Consider the following 19,260-nt stretch of genomic DNA (forward strand, 5'->3'; position numbering starts at 1 on the left):
ATATATATATATATATATATATATATATATATATATACAAAATACACAACATTTGATTTAGCTCTACATGGTCAGTTTGCAATAACGCAGCTTCATCAGTACGCAATCCTTGATCTCATTGCAATTAATCCTATGTTGTTGGTTCGAGGTGTAGTGTGCCCCGTAGTCAGCGGTCGCTGCACAAATGACACAGCGATAACGGCCGTTTAGTTCGACGAAACCGTAGCTGTTCTTATCCAGTGCCTCAGGGAACGCGATCTGGCCTCTCCTGTAACGCTCGTAGCCTAGGATGAGACGTAGGTTGGCCCACTTCCCTCGGAATCTATCCTCGATGTAAGGACAAAAAACGCTCTCGTTGTACACATGGTAGATGTGCTCGCCTAGCAGCGTGTCGTTTTCAACAAAGTCCTTTACTCGTATGCCGCACGCGTCGCACTGGCGATCTTCCACGGTGCCCGATACGTGACGCATATTGGCGGGGTCCGCCTGGAACACGCAGTCCGTCCAGGATGCAGATTCACGCGTGGGTTTAAATTCCCCGGTTCGCGTGTGACGGAACACGGGGCCGTCGGTGCCGGATGCATTGAGAGCCAGTGTCATTATGGCACCGTCCGCCAGTATCTGTTCCTCCGATGGATTGTTGTACCACCGGTTACTATCCGTGTGCGTTACCACAACGGGTTCCCCTTGTATTATTTGAACGCGAGGCGCATGTGGAGCGTTGGCAGCGTACGCGCGCTCTCCGGCCCGTTTCTGGGCAATCTCCTGCGCGGACAACCCTCGTTCGTCCCAGCCGAGGCCAAACGTGTCTTTGTGGAATGCGCAGGCGAACAACGTTGGGCCGAACGTTGGTTGTGACACAAGGGGTTCCGTTTGAGACTCCAGGCCTGGGATTTCCCTTTCCAGTTGATGCACAGTCGCGATTGCCATAGTCGCACCACTCTCGCCAAGCACTGCGTGTGACTCAGCCTAACCGCCGACCAAACAACTAGTACTTAGAGACCTTGTCGTGCTTACAACGCTGAGATACCAAAATCTGTTTAGTAGCGTGTTGCTGCCAGTCTAGAAATGAGGACCTCCGATCGCTGGAGCCGTGATGTCGATGCCGGTGATGGCATCGGTATCCAGAAAACAGCTAACACCACTTTGTTGTTTTTACACACCGCTAGTGACCTCCGATATTGCATACATACACAGGCGGTGGCTGAGACCCGAGTGTCCACACGCAAGAGCCTTTGACGCATTTGAATCAAAATAAACCAATTGAGCTTGTAGACACTAAAAAAAGATCAACACACAATGGAAATATATGAAGCGATGAGACTTTTTATTCACTGCACAACTGCACACTGTACAACTGGAAAACATGTAGGGTGACAAGAGTAAAGCAACAATGACACACAACACAGCCAACACATCGTGTGTCATGTTCCCGCATTTGAATCAAAATAAACCAATTGAGCTTGTAGACACTAAAAAGATCAACACACAATGAAAATATATGAAGCGATGAGACTTTTTATTCACTGCATAACTTGCACACTGTACAACTGGAAAACATGTAGGGTGACAAGAGTAAAGCAACAATGGCACACAACACAGCCAACACATCGTGTGTCATGTTCCCGAGTCCGCGACTCGGTGATTTTGTGTTTTGGAAAACAATATCGTGGGTTACACTCAACAACAAGATCGCGTAAAACCTTCACATCTCAAATGATTATACAGCCTTGAAGGCGTAATAGAAGAAAACAGAACTCGGTGATTTTGTGTTTTGGAAAACAATATCGTGGGTTACACTCAACAACAAGATCGCGTAAAACCTTCACATCTCAAATGATTATACAGCCTTGAAGGCGTAATAGAAGAAAACAGAAATGAACATACAGCCTTGATGGGCACAATGAAAGAAAATAAAAAAATAATATCGTAGGTTGCACTCAACAACAAGATCGCGTAAAAATAAAAAAACAAACAAAACCTCCCAAATCGTGTGGGACGACACATTGGTTACAATCACATGGCCTTTATCGTTTTTGCTGTTCACCAGCTCACACTGCAAGCTTACGAAGGCCTCTTGCGAGGGATTTCACGTCTGGGCAGCACGACGGTATAGCCCTATCCATGGTAATAGGCGCCCAGGCTACATATGTGCCCGTTAGAGCGTGGACGGCGCGGCGAAAGTCCATCAACAGCTTGAAGTCGGTATCGGTGATGTACTGTTTGAGAGCGTTGAGCACGCACCCTGCGAACGTGCGGTTGCTCTCACAGGGAAAACGGATGGTTTTGTACCTACCGAGCCAATCTACAGCAGTGTTGAGATCCTCTTGCTTTCCCCTTTCCAGTATACAGGCCAACCCGTCCACGACGGCCTCTATGACAGCCGGCTCGTTCATTTCCACGCCGCCTTTGTGCTCTGGGTGATGAGGATTGCGAGCGTAGTGGTGATAGAATCCCTGGTTCGCCATTTTGGTGAGAACCGTTTTTTCGTCGACGTGGGCATGCTGGTCGCAACCCGCTTCCGCCTCCATGAAGTACGCCATGATACCCGAGTAGGCGGCGGATTCTATGCCGCTCGTCTTACTGGAGTCGTGAATCAGTAGGTCTCTCACGTAGTATCTGTCGGCCAGTAGATCTGACCAGGGACTGTCTGCGACGCCGACGCTGGCTTGCTCCAAGGCTCTGGCCACTATAGTTCCGACCATGGTCACGAACATGGTGTGCGTTAGGAGCGCCACATGATGTTCTCGTATAGGCAGACAGGCTTTCACGGCGTCTTCGCATTCATCCGCGCCGTGGCGCTTCTCGAGTAACCTGCATATGAGGGTTACTAAATTGGCGGTTTGGTAACCGCGCTCGTTCGTGACGGGTTCGAACTTCATACGGTGCGCCTTGGAGATCTGCAACAGCTTGTTGTAGTGCTCCTTCATAAGCGCCTGGTCGTAGACATACGCAAGCCTTTCGGGGATGAGGGGAGCTGGAAGTTGTCCAGCTCTGCCTCGCGTGGCTCCTTTCGCCTGGCTCGCCGGCGTCGGTGAGGGCTTATCGACCGGTGCCGTGGCGGCCGATGTACCTTTGGCTGTCCTGGGTCGCGGAGTGGTTGTTTTTCTTGACGACATGGCGTGTCCGGAGACAATGTGTTCTAGCTGCGCGCAACGGGCATTGATGTTGAGAGTACAGTATGGGTTACATGTTAATAGTTAATATTGGCGATGATAACACAGTGTATCGTCCACGGAGGAAGGCGACTTGGTAGATGGTGCCCGCTAATGTGAATTTGGCTGTTGTGCGCCTGGGCCGCGGGACGGTCGGTTTGGCGACACCACGGGTTGTCCACAATACAATATTGCCAGTGGCGTACAGTGCAACAGAGACAGAGTGTGCGTCGCGTTACATGTTGATAATTAAGGTGGTAATGGACATTAACCACGCCAGACCACAAGCTGTGAAAGAAGGCGACTTGTTGCTAGATTCAATCGTTGTTACAGTAGACCTCGGCGACGTGCACCGGCACGGATATTGGGAGGATGGGGACATTTCCACAGTACAGTTCTTTATTCTAAAGAGCCAACATTGGTTCTGCCGGCCGACCTTCGCCCAGCGTCGACACACATAGACCCGGTCCTGTGAGCACGCCTCACGCTCAGTTACACCGAAAGCAGTGCTATTTGTGATATTGTACATCCCCGCTGGCGGATGATGTGACCATGTGGAATATGTAGCCAGGTTTCCGTCATTGTCAATGCGATAGATCCCTTGAAGCTTAATGTTGTTCGAGCATGTATACCAAGAAGTAGTCGTGAAATGGTCCGCGTTGTCGGTAGGACACGCCAGCCGTACCCATGTAGCATTGTCTCTCGCCTGAGTTGGCTGTCCGTAATCGATGGTCGCGAGCTCCTCGTCGCCAGCGCTGGCAGGCCGGGACGTGACCGCTGTAGTCAGCGCGAGCTCCTCGTCGCCAGCGCTGGCAGGCCGGGACGTGACCGCTGTTGTCAGCGCGAGCTCCTCGTCGCCAGCGCTGGCAGGCCGGGACGTGACCGCTGTTGTCAGCGCGAGCTCCTCTTTTCCAGAAACAACGGACTCGAGGGTGTTAGCCGTTACGTTGGCCGAAGGTCTACGTGATTCCAAGGGCGAGCCTCGACACAGCGTGAGGTCGAGAAACAGCACAACCGCCAGTGTGTTCAGCACAACGCTTGCCATGGTAACCCTCGCTGGTCGTGAGATTGTGATTCGTCCAACGGTATGCGAGGCTAATATATAGAGTGCTGGGTGGGTGTGAAGCAATAGTCGTGCACGCGCAGACGTGTGCACGTTACAGCAGCGGGAATTCCGCGATATCCCTGCGTCTCGTGATGGTAAGTTCGACCGAGGACCTCATTCTTGTGCAAATGAGAATCAACAACGGACATGTCAGAATTGACAATGCGACAGATAGAGAAGCCATAACGTTCAGACGTGCGAAGGACTGCTGGTAATCGACTGTCAGCTGTTCGCAGTGAGACCGCATAGCTCGGTCCACTTTGTCCATATACTTGAGGCTTTGAGTTTTTGTGTCTTCGATAAGACCGTGCACATCCTGAGCTCGCTGCCACAGACTCGACGTTTCCACTGTTATGTCGTGGATGTAGGCGAGGGTCTGGCGTAGGTCTGCGTTCGAAAGGGAGTGCGCTCGGGTGAGCAATCTGGGCTTTGCGGTGCGACTGAAGCCGTGCTCGGAGGCTGACGTTTCCTGGGATGTAAGAAGACTGTACGTCTCCGTGTACGTATCGTAACACACCGGTCCGTTGCAACGTGCTCCGCATTGTATCGGACACAGCAAATCTAGCGTACCGGCGACAGAGACCTCACACGAGGGGATCGTGGTCTCGTCAAGTTGCAACGGGTCGCACAATCCCCTCGAATCGCAGTAAGGCATTTTGTAGTTTTTGCTGCCGTCCGTAATCACGGAACTAGTCAACCAACACACTCTGTTGTTTTGCGAGGTGTCAACGAACGACATGTACCACCTGGATAACGACAAAGGCTCCCAGGTTTCCCGGTGTGTGACCAAAGTCAGTTTGGACGCAGACACCGATTTGCTCGCCACCGGAGTGTCCGTGTGAAACTTTACGCTCAGGTTCGGCTCACAGCCGGTCATATCCGATCGCACTACGCCTTCGGCGCACAGTATCAGCCGCCGTTCGGCCGCTTGGATGATTGTGACCATGGTGGTCAGCTGCGTGGAAAGCGTGTACACTCCGATCTTCCACGTTTCCAACATGTGTGGCAGGCGAGTACTGTTGTTGCTGAAACGCGACGCCGTGTCGGTTTGCTTTGCAGGTAGAACTTTGGCGATCTCGCTCAGGCCTCCTTGTATCGCGGCCCTGTAATATTCCAAGACATCTATGATTCTCGGTGAGTTGTACTGCTGCGAGCCTACGGCGGCGTGCGTTCGCGACTCGGCCGTGTGATCCGGCATCCTGTTCACGATGTGAGTATCCAGTATCGCGGCTAGGTCATTGTAACTGGCGTCCAAGGACTCTACCGCGCGGTTGTATCCAAGGAGCGCGGTCCGGAGAAGCGTGTCGACCTGATTCCAGGTTCCACTCAAACACAACGAGTTGCATCCCGTGTGATATTCGACAAGTCCTTCGCATGCGATCTGTGCACACGAAGGGTGTGCGATTCGCGACTTTGAGAGATCCGCCGGACCCAAATCGAAGTTGTACGTTACGTATATAGGCGGGTCGCTTCTTCGTATCTTCCACTGAGCGGGAGTCAATACGACCCTGTGCTCCTCCTCATCCGTAGTTGTGTGAGCATCGGTTGTGGCGTTGGGTGCGATTCCGTCGGTGCCGCTGCAGCAAACGCGCACCAGCGCGCAGAAGCATAGTAAGGCGATTGCATCGTTCGCCGTCATTGTAATTTTCTATATCGGTGTTCTCTGGATCGAGGGCCCGAGTACACACAATATAGCATCACGATGCACACCACGTTGATTAATAAAGCCAGTACAGTAGCAACCAAAGAGAGCGCTGCGACGCGACTCTTGGCGGCAGCCACACGAGGCACGTTGCTTCGTAAGCGCGCCTCAGCCTCGTACGAAACTTTACCAAAGGCCACCACCGTGGCGTTCGCCTCAGCGGCGAGCCGTTCCGTTGCAGAAACACAGTCCTTCGCCCACATCGCATAACCCCCACGAGATCCGGCATCATCGCCACACGTCTCATTGTGACACAACCGTTCTGTAATGACGCGTGAAACGCGTGTGTTGATCGATTGTATCTTTCCGATCTCGGATGCGACCCGATCGAGCAACGGTCTGCGTTCGCGTCGGTAGTATCCGCTCGCTTGTCGGATATCGTAGACGGTGAAAAGTACTTGCGTAGTTTCATAAACTCTTCCTCGGTCAGACCCGCCATCCAGAGTTTAGTCAGCTCGTTCAAGGTGTCGACTAATGCCGTCGACGCGGGGGGTTCGACTAACGTGCGCATAGGTGTGTAATCGTCCGGCTGGCCGCATATCGTATCGTGCCAGAGGGAACCGGGAAGGATGACTTGCTGGTTCGAAGGACACGTTTTGTGCAGGGCGCATGTTTGGATGAGGGTATCTTGGCGGTCGGCCGCCCTAACGTGATAACCGTTAGGGCACGCGTCCCCACATCCCTCAAGCAGAAGAGGTCGCCCCAGCGGACACCGATATCTGCAGATCGGCCTCCTGGTGTTGTCGCAGTGGAGTATGACATGCGTCGGGTTTGGACAGCCGACGGCGTTATGCGTACAGGTGCTCAAATTAGACGCAGCGGGTACTACATACGCAGCTCTCTCGTGGGCCGTCGACAGTACGGCCAACATGGTCAAGCGGACGACGAACACGAGCGAGAACAGAGCCATCGCCGTGCACTTTCACTCACGCACCACGACAAATCGTTTGGTTAACGTAAACGGATTAGTAAAAAAGAAAATGTCTACTCCACAATGCCTAACGTTTCCCCTCGTCGGACACTGTTGAGTCTGTTCGATGGCACTGGTAGTATATGTAAACCGTTCGTGGATAACGGGTGGCTGGTGCGGAGGCTAGACGTCGACGGTCGACACGGCGCTGACATCATTGTGGATATCTTGGACTGGGATCCGTCCAAGGACTGGTCCGGACCACCTCCCGATGTGATATTCGCAGGTCCGCCGTGCGAGCAATACAGCATGGCCAGAAGTACGGCTAAGACGCCGCGGAATCTGACGTTGGCCGATTCGCTGGTGGCTAAAACCACGGAGATAATCGACTATTTCCACAAAAGAAACCGCTCGCTACAGTACTTTGTGGAGAACCCTGACTCGAGCATGGTGTGGAAACGATGGGTCTCTCACAGGCTGTACCATGACGTGGGCAAACACCCAAAGAGCGTGACCGCTGCAATGCTCCGCAAGAACAGGAAAGTCAGTCAGTGGAAGCTGACAGCTAATGTTGCGAAGGTGTCTCGTGGAGACAAACATGTGATGCGGCTTGATTATTGTCAGTACAAGGCCAAGTACAGGAAGCGAACGAGACTGATGACCAACAACCCCTTCGCGGGCTTGATGTGCAACGGGAGGTGTGCTAGCATGGTGGGAGGAAGACATGTAGAAGTGGCCCAGAGAGGCCCGAGGGCTCATACTAAAGCGTCGCCTGGTGCACCGGGAAAACGGTACCATACTCGCGATCAGCTCCACGCTTATCCTGCGGATTTGGTCGAGGTTATTTTCCGACACGTCGACTCTTCGCCCTCACGCACTAGGGACGGCGTACACAAGGCGAAAGCGGAGCCAAAGTGGGATACTGTGAATGGACGATAGATGCAATAGATGCAACCCTTTGTCTCGTACGTCTGTGTATCGTTGTTTTTTTTTTATTTCATGTTGAGCTGTGTATTGTGCATGTAAAAAAAAAACAAAAAAAAACAAATAAAGAACCTTTGAGGCATGGTGAGTTGTAAGTGAAAGTTGTCTTTATTTTTATTCATTTGTTGAAAGACACCACAATTACACAGCGTGATTTATTGTAACACTACACACAATTAGATTTATTGTAACACTACACACAGCTCTTCTGTGTAATCGTTAGGTTGGCCAACCCGCAGGTTTAGAACCGCCGACCTACGGGTTTGGAGCCGCCGACCTGCGGGTTTGGAGCCGCCGACCTGCGGGTTTGGAGCCGCCGACCTACAGCACAAACCTAGCCGCCACAGGCTGTAGATCCCCCCCCCCCCCCCCCCCAGCTGCGGTATAGATAAACCCTTCCCAACCGAGGCGAAAACACTTCAGGGTCAATTCACAGGCTACCTAGGGGATAAGCGCACAAGGTTTTGATTAGGACCACTCGAACACAGATGGCACGCTTACACTTTACCGTAGCGCTTCTTGCGCTTGCCATCGCCGGAGCATGTGGCGGGATCGTCGACCGAGGATCCCTGCACGCCGCCATGCTCGAAGGTCTGAACTCACACCCTACCATGCGACAGGTGACAGTGTACGATCCACACAAGTCGATCGTTAGGTGGCGTTTGGGGCCTAGTCCTCCGAGATGCGACTGGAGGATGACAGCCCATATCGTAGGTGATTACGCCGTGGACGAGACTCAGATCTCCATGAAATCGGACAACTGCTCGGAGTACACCACTCAGCATTGGTCGGGTACATTTCCCTGCGTATTCAACAGAGGAGATTTAACCACCACGTGCAAAGGCCCTCTCCCCGTAGGAGCGGAGAACGGAACGTGGCTCTTAGGCTACACGATTGTCGATCCCGAAAACACCGTGCTTCCACAGAAACCCCCACCGTTCAGCAGAAACGTCACGGCGACACCTTTCGCAGCAGAGCCAACTCTACTAAGCCTGGCGGGCTTAGGGTTAGCGAAAGCCGTACAGATGTCCGGGGAGTACTCCGGGTCTGGCGTGATTGCATCGTCTTGGTACGACGACGTGTTGTACGTTACCCTAAATTCTAAAGATGTAATGTTTTCGTTGGATTTGAAGATAGACGTCTCAGAAGCGGAAAAGCACAGGGACGTCAACGTATCCTGGTGCGCTTGGACTGCGGGCAATAGACTGATTGTGGACATGCACGCGTCCTGGTACAACGTAAGCCTACAACACCCGTCGGAGACCGATGACTACGACTACATCGCCGAGGCCGACGCGCCGTCAAAACGCACGGATAGGAAGAAACGTTCCCCGGGCTTGGCTGCGATAACATCCACATTAGGTCTAGATTTGCACACTTTAATCCTAGTTGCCAAAGTGGAAGAGCAAATTAATCGAACGAAGACCAACTTGGTTGCAATTGCCAATGACACAGCAGAAGTCAGCAGGGAACTTCGCGACATCATCGCGGCAACGGAAAACAGCTTGGTTGCAATTGCCAATGACACAGCAGAAGTCAGCAGGGAACTTCGCGACATCATCGCGGCAACGGAAAACAGCTTGGTTGCAATTGCCAATGACACAGCAGAGGTCAGCAAGGGCCTTCACGATATCATCGCGCGCTACAACGCTAGCCGCGACGACACAGAGACTGCCGCAGTGTCCCACGTCGATGTAATCGACAGACCGCCGCCGCCCGACGCCCCGGTGAAACACACGGCGCGCGCCATTGTGAGTTACAGTAGAAACGACATAGAGTCTTCCGACGTTACCGTGGCTGGCGAGGTACACAGGTTACGTTACGCTGCGTTGTTGAAGTCTGCAGAGCACGAACCCAGACTGTGTCCCGTGATCACCCTAACAAGTGCCTGCGCTATCATGAATGTCATTGTGACAGACGAAACCCAGCTGCGGAAACTCGGCGGCAATCTCACTGCGTTCTATCTCCGTGATTTGAATAGATGTGGGCGTAAAGGACAGAAGTACATTTGCACCACAGGCAACGTGCGTGGGACAAAGGGACTGCTTATCGACGTAAAATACAGAAGTCCCATGTTGAACTCCGACGATCCGGCGTGGATGGAGTTACCCATCGGACCTCTGGCGCGTTGTGCCGAGAGGGTCTACCATTTCACTGAATGCGAAACGCCCCAGCCGCCGGCTCGATGCACCGGACCGCCACAGAACATCAGGTGTGGCAAGATGCACAAGTTCTAACGGACGTTTCGTTCATGTAATGGTCGTTTATGTGTATCGTGAGGGGCCTGATCTAATGTTGTGTGTCCGCGGTGTTCTGTGCACTCCGTCTGAATGCTGTAGTACATCTTGATATTGTGTTTTCCACATGTGAACCAAATAAAAAAGAAACCTGTACTCATTGAGCGTGGTCTTCTTCTTTATTGTGAAGCAGCGACAACAAGCGAACTGGTTGATCAACGGCATTTTTTATTCATTCACGACAACACAAAGCGTGTGTTATAATATCAGGACCCCGGTTATGTCTACAATGTCGCTAAACGTAACCTTGCGAAGACTTAAACACAGGGAGCTGTGTAGCTGTTAGTTTACGGTGTATGCTTTTCTGTCTCTGTCCAGGTGAGATTCTGGTGGTTGGTTCGAATCTTCCCACCGTAGCCGCTCCGGGTGACACCGTGGTGCTGCCGTGTCACCTGGAGCCCACGTTCGACGTCCGGGGTTTGACGGTGGAGTGGTCCAGACTCGACCTCAAACCTGACCCGTCCGACCGGCTCAGCCGAGTGGGGTACGTTCACCTATACAGATACAAGAACGAGGTTCCCGACATGAAGATCGCGTCGTACCTCAAGAGGACGCAGTTGTTCGCGGGCGCCATGAAACACGGGAACATTTCCCTCCAGATCACGAATGTGTCCGAGGGAGACGCAGGCAGATACCGCTGTTTTGTACCAAAGCTACAGAGTCGGGTGAAATTTGCGATCGTCGAACTTGTAGTCGGTGAGAGCAAATGTTTTTTTTTTTGTTGTTGTTGTTGTTGGTGAAGGTGTTGTGTGGTGCCAAGCTCACTCACACAGGCTACAGTGTGATGACGAGCGTTGACTCTTTGGTTTTTTTTGGCGTTTAGATTTGACGTTTGTCAGAAACTCGACAACAGAGGCACCGCTGACGTTTGTCAGAAACTCGACAACAGAGGCACCGCTGCAAACTCTAACAACTGCAGATCATCGAGACACTACTCCAACAAACGGTGAGAACACTCAGAAAAGAACAACACTCAGACCTTTCTGTGTACAATTCACAGTTGGTCGCTTTGTGTGTGTGTGTATGTGTTTGCGGTGACCTTGTTGCTTTTTCTACATCAGCAGATGGAGCCAGGATCTACGCGATCGTAGCTGTCGTCGTCGGCCTACTACTTCTGCCTGTTGTCGGCTTTGTTGTATATTGTCATCGTCCCATTTGCTCATGTTACACCGACGTTAGACGCATTAGGGCTTTAATGCCACATCTTCCTCGTACTGCTTGAGTATGCGGTTACGACGATAGCATCGGCCCTGTCACTTACCGTGTTACTTATTTTGTTTTATGATCTGTGCTGAGAGCATATTTTCTAATGTCAATGATGTACTTTGTGATCAATGTATGCGTGTACTTTTGTTGTGTTTCCTGAATTGAATAAACTGTATATTTTGTAGTAATATCACGGTGTGTCTCTCTTACTTATTATTGCTTTCAGACACGTACTCAATAACAGCAAACACGAGTGTTTCCACAGTGGATTCTTTATTTGTTGTACATAACAAACACCAAACGCATTATTACTGTTAAGTGACAAAACATTTGTGTTTGGTTTGTGTAGCAAACACGAGAGCGCTGAGTTTAGAGGTAGAGTGCACTCTGTTATGTTTGGGGCACGGGTACGTCGTCGACTTCTCCGTGGCTTGCACGCAGAACAACCCCGTTCCAGTTTGCCTAACAGTCACAGGCACCCCCCACAAATCCATAAGTCGTTTAACCTCATTCTCCACCCGTTCGCCGTCGGGGCTGTCTTCGGCGTCGAATTGGATTGCAGGCAACCCCTGGCGTTCTTTCAGTAAGTCCGCGAATCGGTCACCCAGAAACGTGACGTCGTCGGCGATGGGATTGGAGGAAAGTCCCACAGAAAGAGAAAGATGATGGTCGAACCCGGACCCGGGGAGATTGATCTGATCGTTGAACGTTTCTACGTATTCGAATCCGGTGCCCTGTTTGTAACAGTTGGGCAATCGCACTGATTTTCTGAAGGCATACGGAGCCTTGTCGATGGCCGAACGCCTTGTCGTTTTGCGAGGCGCGTCTGCGCTCAGTCGCAAACAGCGAACGTCGTTCTTTGAGGCGCTCTGCGATATCGCCTTGCTCAGATCGCACAGGCTGCAGGCCCGTGTCTCCTCTGGGTACGAAAGCAACAGGTAGCGCAGAGAAACCTTCTCCATTTCTTGCAATAACGGCCTGTACGCCTCTATGCCACGGACACTGCACAGTTCCACGGGCAGATACCACAGCATCCTAAGGCTCAACTTAGATTGCACGGACGACGATCTGATGTACACGGCCACTTTACCGATTGCTCTCGTGAGCTCCTTCAGGCTTACGCCATCAGGGGGGCTATTGGGCCGTTGGGCCCTTTGCGCCGTTGGCGTTGCATTCACCATGGACAGTAACGACTCGGCTACCACCAACAACAAACTACTCGCCATCGCTCGGCTAACCTTGCGTCTCGTCGCGCAGTTGGCCTTCACCGTGTACCGTGCGTGACACGACGCGCAGCACTTCATGTCCACATCGAGATTCAACCGAGTCACTGGTCTTCCGGGCAGAAAGACCTCATTGTAACAAGGCCGAGTCGTCAGCTCGCTGAGGTGTCCTCTGGATGTTACGACGTAAGAATGCGCAGTCTTCCCGGTAGCAGGATCGACATTGTCCTCCATAAGCAGCACTGGGTTCACAGAGCCCCATTCTCTACGCGACGGCAGCGATCCAATCTGAGCCTGAGGTTCTCGCGTCACGCAGTACTGGATCAGATCGTTGAACGTGACACCTTGTCCCACGTGCACGGCGAACCTGTAAGGGAACGCCGCGGGTCTGTCCGTCAAAGTCCCCGGGTGGTTATTGAACCAGTGTATCGTGCCGTCGTGTTCCACCCGCTGCTGTGAAGGCGCGGTGTGAGAGGGCGCGTGCGTCGTTAGAAACGGTGAACCGGGGGTTGTGGGGCGTTGGTGTACCCCATCGGTCGGTTTGACTTCCCGTTCCGCCACCGAATCTCTGTTCACAAAGGTGCGGTCGGACGTAAGCGACTCGGACTTGGGATCGGACTGCAGTTCGAACTTTAGCTCCGGTGTAACCTGAGCCGGTTCAGCTGGTTCGTCTTCGCCACAGGTCACGTCTAGCGAGTTGTCCTTCACGTAAGGGTAATTCCAACGTTTGAAGGCTAGGTGGTCCAGGCCCGTGACCGAAAGTCCGTGTAAGGACTCGTGTTCACCAACACTCTTGTCCAACAGCCCTCCGTGGTCGATTACATCTTGCAGCGAAGGGGGGGCTGTGGTGTCCTTCTCCACATAGTACATGCTCATCATCCGGTTGAAAAGTGGGTAATGGTGCATAATATCGTACTTCCTGGTCAGCATTTCTCGTGTCGCGCAAACAAACAGCGAATGCATGCGTTCGCCCAGGTCAAGTTCCTCGGTGTCAGCGCGTTTAACGTAATGCTCCAGGAACGCAGCACATTTTATTCCCTTCGACATACACATTCGTACCAGCTCGCTGTCAGCGGCAGCAAGCGAGACATCGGCGAGAGGTTCTTGGAGCTCTATGTCATGGCCTGCCACACACCGACGATCCTTCAACCCGGGCACCGCCACGTCTCGCACGATACGTAGTTGACAGAACGTGGTACGTTCCATGTCCGACCTCACCGCGTGGACGCGGGCGATGTCGTCTTTGCGTAAGGCTAAGGCCGAACGAGACGAATTCCACAGGTGCCACACATCGGCCTCCGCTCCTCTTGTCAAGAAGCAGTGTTCCTGTAGACTAGGTGTCGTCTGGTTCGCAACAGCGGGCTCGGCGTCCATGTCCATCGGTGCGCTGGAAGGTTATGTTTGTGCAGAAACTGTAGCAACATAGCACTTACCGTGTGTACGCCACTTACCCGGTTTTTATACATATATGCACGTGTGGGTGTGTGAAGAAGAAGAATTAGAAGAAGAAGAACAAGAAGAACAAGAAAAAAGCTTTAAGAAACAGAAAACGAGGTCAAGTTGACAAGACGTCGAAACCAACACGGCGATACGTACGTCGTTACTAGAAGCGAGGAAGTGGATAAAAGCCGAGCCCTTGTATCCATCGCGAAATCTGTAGATCCTATTCTCGGGACTGCCGTACACGCCGACTGGTTTCTCTTCCTCCTTGAACGACGGCAACCTCTGCAGTTCTTCCATGGCAGATTCTACACCCAATCTCAACGTAGTGCACATGTGGTTATTTTGAGCCTGGACCATAACGTTGATGTCCAAGTGCAACAACACAGACGCTAGGAGCAGTCTCATCATCAGACTCTTGCTGCACTGCCTCGGCGCTAGGCAAAGCGTGTACGGATTTGCGTAACGCCGAAAGTCCTTCTCTATGTGATACCAGTGACTTTGCGTGGGTTTCGCGTGGTCGTACGCCTCGGATCCCAGGGGAGCCAGTCCGAGTTTGGACAGTAATGCGTGTTTGTACTTGTAGAGATTGTCGCCCAGTTGAGTGAGCGTAACACCTAACACCACACCTCGCAGGAGTTCAATTTGAAAGGGTTCCAATCTCGTGTCTTTGACTCGGAAATATTCAAACACCCGGTCGATCATGCGGCCAAATCTGCACATGACAGAATGTGAGTCCTGCTTACTAAGGGCGTCGGTCGTTTGCAAAGTCCGCATCCTCGCCCGAGCTCCTTCTAAGCCGAGCCGCTGTATCAAAAGGGCTTGCGCTGTGCGGTTCGTGAGCAACTGCGTGTACTCGGCCATCGTTTCAGTGTGTTCCCTGTCCTTCTCGCTGTCTCTCGTCATCTTGGACAGTCTGATTCGGATACAGTCCACCGACACCCCGATCGGAGCCACTTGAGATGTAACGATGGGATCCCTGGTGAACTCTGTCAACAGCCACTGGGTATCCTCCGCGCATGGGGACAGCGCACCGCGGTGCAACATCGCCACAGCCGGAGAGTGTCGAGCGGACGGAAGCGACAATTATTTCGTCCACGGCGACGGCGCGGAACTCTGTCCCGCTCGACTTCTCGCAAATAGTCCTGCGTTGTGTCACACGGAAAAAGAACTGAGGTGTCCCACCAAGGCCTCTCTGATGCAGTTTGTCCTTCCGAATAAAATATACTTCAGATACTGCTGGTTGTTTTCGGGTACACCTACCGACAACGGCTACATTTTCACCAACGGAGGGGATGCATTAACCGATAGAGATTTGGTCGAACGAAACAGACTTATGATGACGAGCGAGCTGCCCAACGACGTGGATCTCGAACGCCGGTGCGATCGGCGACACGAGGCGCTCATGGCCTTTTGGTTAACCAGCGAAGGCAATTTGGTGTACGTGACAAGTAGTTCGGACTACATGAAATTCCGGTCGATCAGAGCTAGAAACCGCAGCGTGGCACTATCGCTGTGGACCAGCAATCCGGAGCTGTGTGGTCAAACGATGAGGGAGTCCGCGTCGGCCTATTCTAACCTCATCCGCATATGCGAACGCGCTAGCGTGTCTAGCAACAGGAGGTTCTATAATCTGTATGCCAACTACCCGCTGCCCGTGCAGGGTGAACCGGACGAACTCGCTGGCTGCGAGCTACACGTGTGTGAGGAAAGGGACGTGTGCGGCATTGAGATTCGCGACGGGGATCAGCTGTTGGTGTACCTCAGTCCGATCTATGAGAAATACTTTGACTTTATAACGGACCAGAACAACGCCGTTGACCTACGGGATCGAGTGGAGTCGCTTGGGGCTCGATGGTTGGTGGAACACGATCGCAACGAAACGCTGTTCACCTTGCGTGTAAAACACAACTGGTTCACAAGAATGTGCATCAGAGTCACGATGTTAATGTCCGCCATGTAGGCTAGACCGCACGTACCGATGAAACAGTACTAACACTCATCGGACAACTAGTCGTGCACATCCTACAAACTCAGTGTATCCACGGTGGACATATATATATATATATATATATATATATATATATATATATATATATATATATATATATCTAGCTTCACACCATGGCGGAGCAGCTTAACCGAAAAGGAGCCTTGAGGATTGAGATGCGAGAACGTGACAGGTGCGTCTTTGCCACTTGGCGAAGTGCCGTCGTTGCCGGTGCGACTCCCTACTTCCCAAGCAGAACCCAATGCACTCTTTTCATCCTTAGTGTGCACAGACGACTGCCGCATTGCCATACCCAAATTGGTCCCCCTGCAGCCCGTGGACACCACCAAGGTGCAGCTGTATGCCATTTTAGCCAAACGTAAGCCCGCCGAATGCCACACGTGTGTATGTTTGTGTAATATATAAACTACGTGTTAATTACCATGGTATATGTTCACAGTTGACAGGATAGAAGCCACGATCAACAAAGTCAACGTTTGCCGTTCCGACGCCAGCCGCAACGGAGGACTCGACGCAAAAGTGTTGCTCCTGCCACTGTTTGCGCGTCTCTACATATGAACAACGACGCTGTTGGGGTCTGCTCAGTGTCAACATGTGGTATTATATGGACTCTGGTTGTATGCATAACAATCTTGTCTTCCACGCAAATAAAACAAACATGACAGCACAATGACAAAGGGAGTGAGATGCTTTATTGTATGAATGCACAAACATACACATACACATACATATGAGCGTCCTCACATCGCAACATAAATGCACACTAGTGTGATTTACAGGCTGTGCGCTGAATGCCAGCGTAACGTTTCACACGGTCAATATCAACATCGGTGATCGCGGCGGCGATCCGTTTCCATCTACTGTCATCCAGTAACGTCCGCGCAGTGAGTCTGCGCTTCGGGTCGTACTGAAGCAATGCCAACGCGATTCTCTTCACCTCTGTACACCGCATCAGGGTGGGCATTACACACATGGGATTCCAGATGCTTTCGTCATCGTGGTCGTCGCGACCGAGAGTTTCATTGATGATTTTATACGTTGGAAAGTTTTTACTGTGAAAGGTCATCGTCGCCTCCATGGCATCTACTATCAGCACGCCCAGGCTCCACATGTCGATAGCGCAGGTGTACTGCGCGATACCCTCCTTCTTTGTGTCAAATAATTCCGGGGCTCTGTAGGACTCCGTTACCAACCCAGAACTCATGGACTTCGCAGCATACCTAGAAAGGCCCATATCTGCCACCTTCACGGTTAGCGTGTCCGCTGTGAGCAACACATTAGCGGGTGTCAGATCTCTGTGTATCATGTTAAGCCCGTGCATGTAAGCCAGAGCGTCGGCGATCTCCAGAGAGAAACGGCCGATAAACGTAATCGGCAACAGGCCCGAGTGATAGCGACCCTGGTAGATCACCTCAAACAGCGTTAAAGGGAGGTAGGGCATGAGCGTTGCTATCTCGCCATCGTGAAGAAAACAGTCCAGCGTCTCCACTATATTAGGATGGCCTCTCAAAGCCGATAGACAAGACAGTTCCCGGACGGTGGAGTCCGTCATAGTGCCGTTTTTGTAATTGCGGTGGCACTTCAACGCATAGCGTTGATCGGTAACGCGACACTTAACGTGGTACACAACACCATATGCCCCTTCGCCTACCTGTGCAACAATCTCGTACTTGTCCATGGCGGTCACGCGAGACGCATGTAATGTTAATCCGCTACAGTGACAAAAGAGCGATGGCGGTGGTACAACCGCAGAAGCACTTCGCAGGTGTTGATGTTTAACAGAGCCTTGGTGGTTTCGCACGTGTCGATGTCGGCCGAGGTAATGGGCTGTAATTCGGTGGCACGCTTACGGCGTGCCAACCAGTTAATTTCTCTGCAAAACACACTGTTCCATCGACGACTGTTGGAATTGGAACTGCGGCGGACCGCTGATCGTTTAGCTCTTCTTGTAGCCGTTGCGCGGCGAGCTAGAGTGCTCGCCGATACAGGTTCAGCTTTCTGAGTCTCGGAAATCACAGCGAGCAACTGCGACTCTGGTTGCTCGAGTATCGGTGTGCCTGCTGGCGGATCGCGTATAACAATGACATCAGAACACCCGGGTTTGTTTTCCACCTGATATCTTCGAACCAGCAACTTAGACTCCCCCGTCGAAGTGGAGCTGTGTGTCGGAGCGATTACGTTGTTCACGTCATCCGTTCTTTGGTCTTTCGCACATAGAACGGCAGCGTTTCCGTTGGACACTATAGACTTGTAGAAGTCAATGGCGTCCCCGTCAGTTGTGCCCGCGTCGACTGGGTCGATAATCAGGTTGCCGCTTAATGATTTCCTAATGAGCCGCGAGCACTTGGCATCTTTCGCATGTATGAACCCACACACGGTACTATCTTCCTGCAATAATACTATGCACGACACGTAGTTGGATGTCTCCAGGTCGGCCACCAGACACGATAGATCCGTGGAAGTGTAGCCTGTTGCGGCAAACGTATACCTTGTCACCGCTCTGATATCGAATTCCTCTCCGTGTTGCTGTTCGAGCACACCGCCGCCGTGCTGCACAAGCGCGGAGTACTCCTGGAGCAAGGTGTTGGCGGACTCACGCTGAGGAATTGGTGTTACTTCTACTCGGCAGTTTGATGCTATGCTATTTAAGTACGTGTCCACACTGTTGATAGTACCTTGCGTTCTTAAATAAACAAAACCACTAAGCGTCTGGTCGCCCGTAGATCTGATCACCGTGGAATACGAAACCAACGCCTTGTCCCTGAGTCGTTCCAATAAGTCCTTTGTGAAGCTCTCTGAGTATATAGGTGTAGTGAATCTAAAGCGGTTTAGGTAGTATCTCATCGTTTGTAGGGTAATGTAACCCTCATGCCGTCCCTATGTATGATCAACAAACACAAGGCAACACAGCACAGCACGTTACTGCCCGCCGTCCCCACAGGTCGACGATATAATGCCCGCTGGCTTGCCTGCTGGACACTTATTGGCTGTGTACTGCCTTTTTATTGCGTCTGTGTGTAATGTAACAATAACCGAAACCCTGATATGACAAAAGAAATACAAATGACATTGGGTTCATTGTGACATTGAAGACTTTATTGTTATTCATATGTACACAATTTTTTGATTACATTATTCAAATAAAAGACAACCATCGCCACCTTCAGCCTAGAGACCAGGTGATAGTGTCACTCCAGTCGCTCCAGTATTTCTGAACTGCCATTGGG

The 19,260-nt window shown here is 51.8% G+C and overlaps 1 protein-coding gene across 1 annotated transcript; it reads right to left on the reverse strand.

Moving 5' to 3' along the window:
• Nucleotides 1–16,796: 16,796 nt before the first annotated feature.
• Nucleotides 16,797–17,711, reverse strand: LOC146714571 (cyclin-dependent kinase 3-like). Its single transcript, XM_085440277.1, has one exon. It carries the CDS (start codon nucleotides 17,709–17,711, stop codon nucleotides 16,797–16,799), a length of 915 nt encoding a protein of 304 aa, XP_085296403.1.
• Nucleotides 17,712–19,260: the final 1,549 nt, after the last annotated feature.

This window comes from Copadichromis virginalis, linkage group LG3 (assembly GCF_057382275.1).
Source record: "Copadichromis virginalis isolate Kocher_CV1m ecotype Utaka linkage group LG3, C_Virginalis_male_GT1.1, whole genome shotgun sequence".
In the NCBI taxonomy this organism is placed as follows: Eukaryota; Metazoa; Chordata; class Actinopteri; order Cichliformes; family Cichlidae; genus Copadichromis; species Copadichromis virginalis.

What these genes read in the sequence shown, in the direction of transcription:
- LOC146714571 (XM_085440277.1), bottom strand. Translation starts at nt 17,711, where the DNA reads ATGGACAAGTACGAGATTGTTGCACAGGTAGGCGAAGGGGCATATGGT.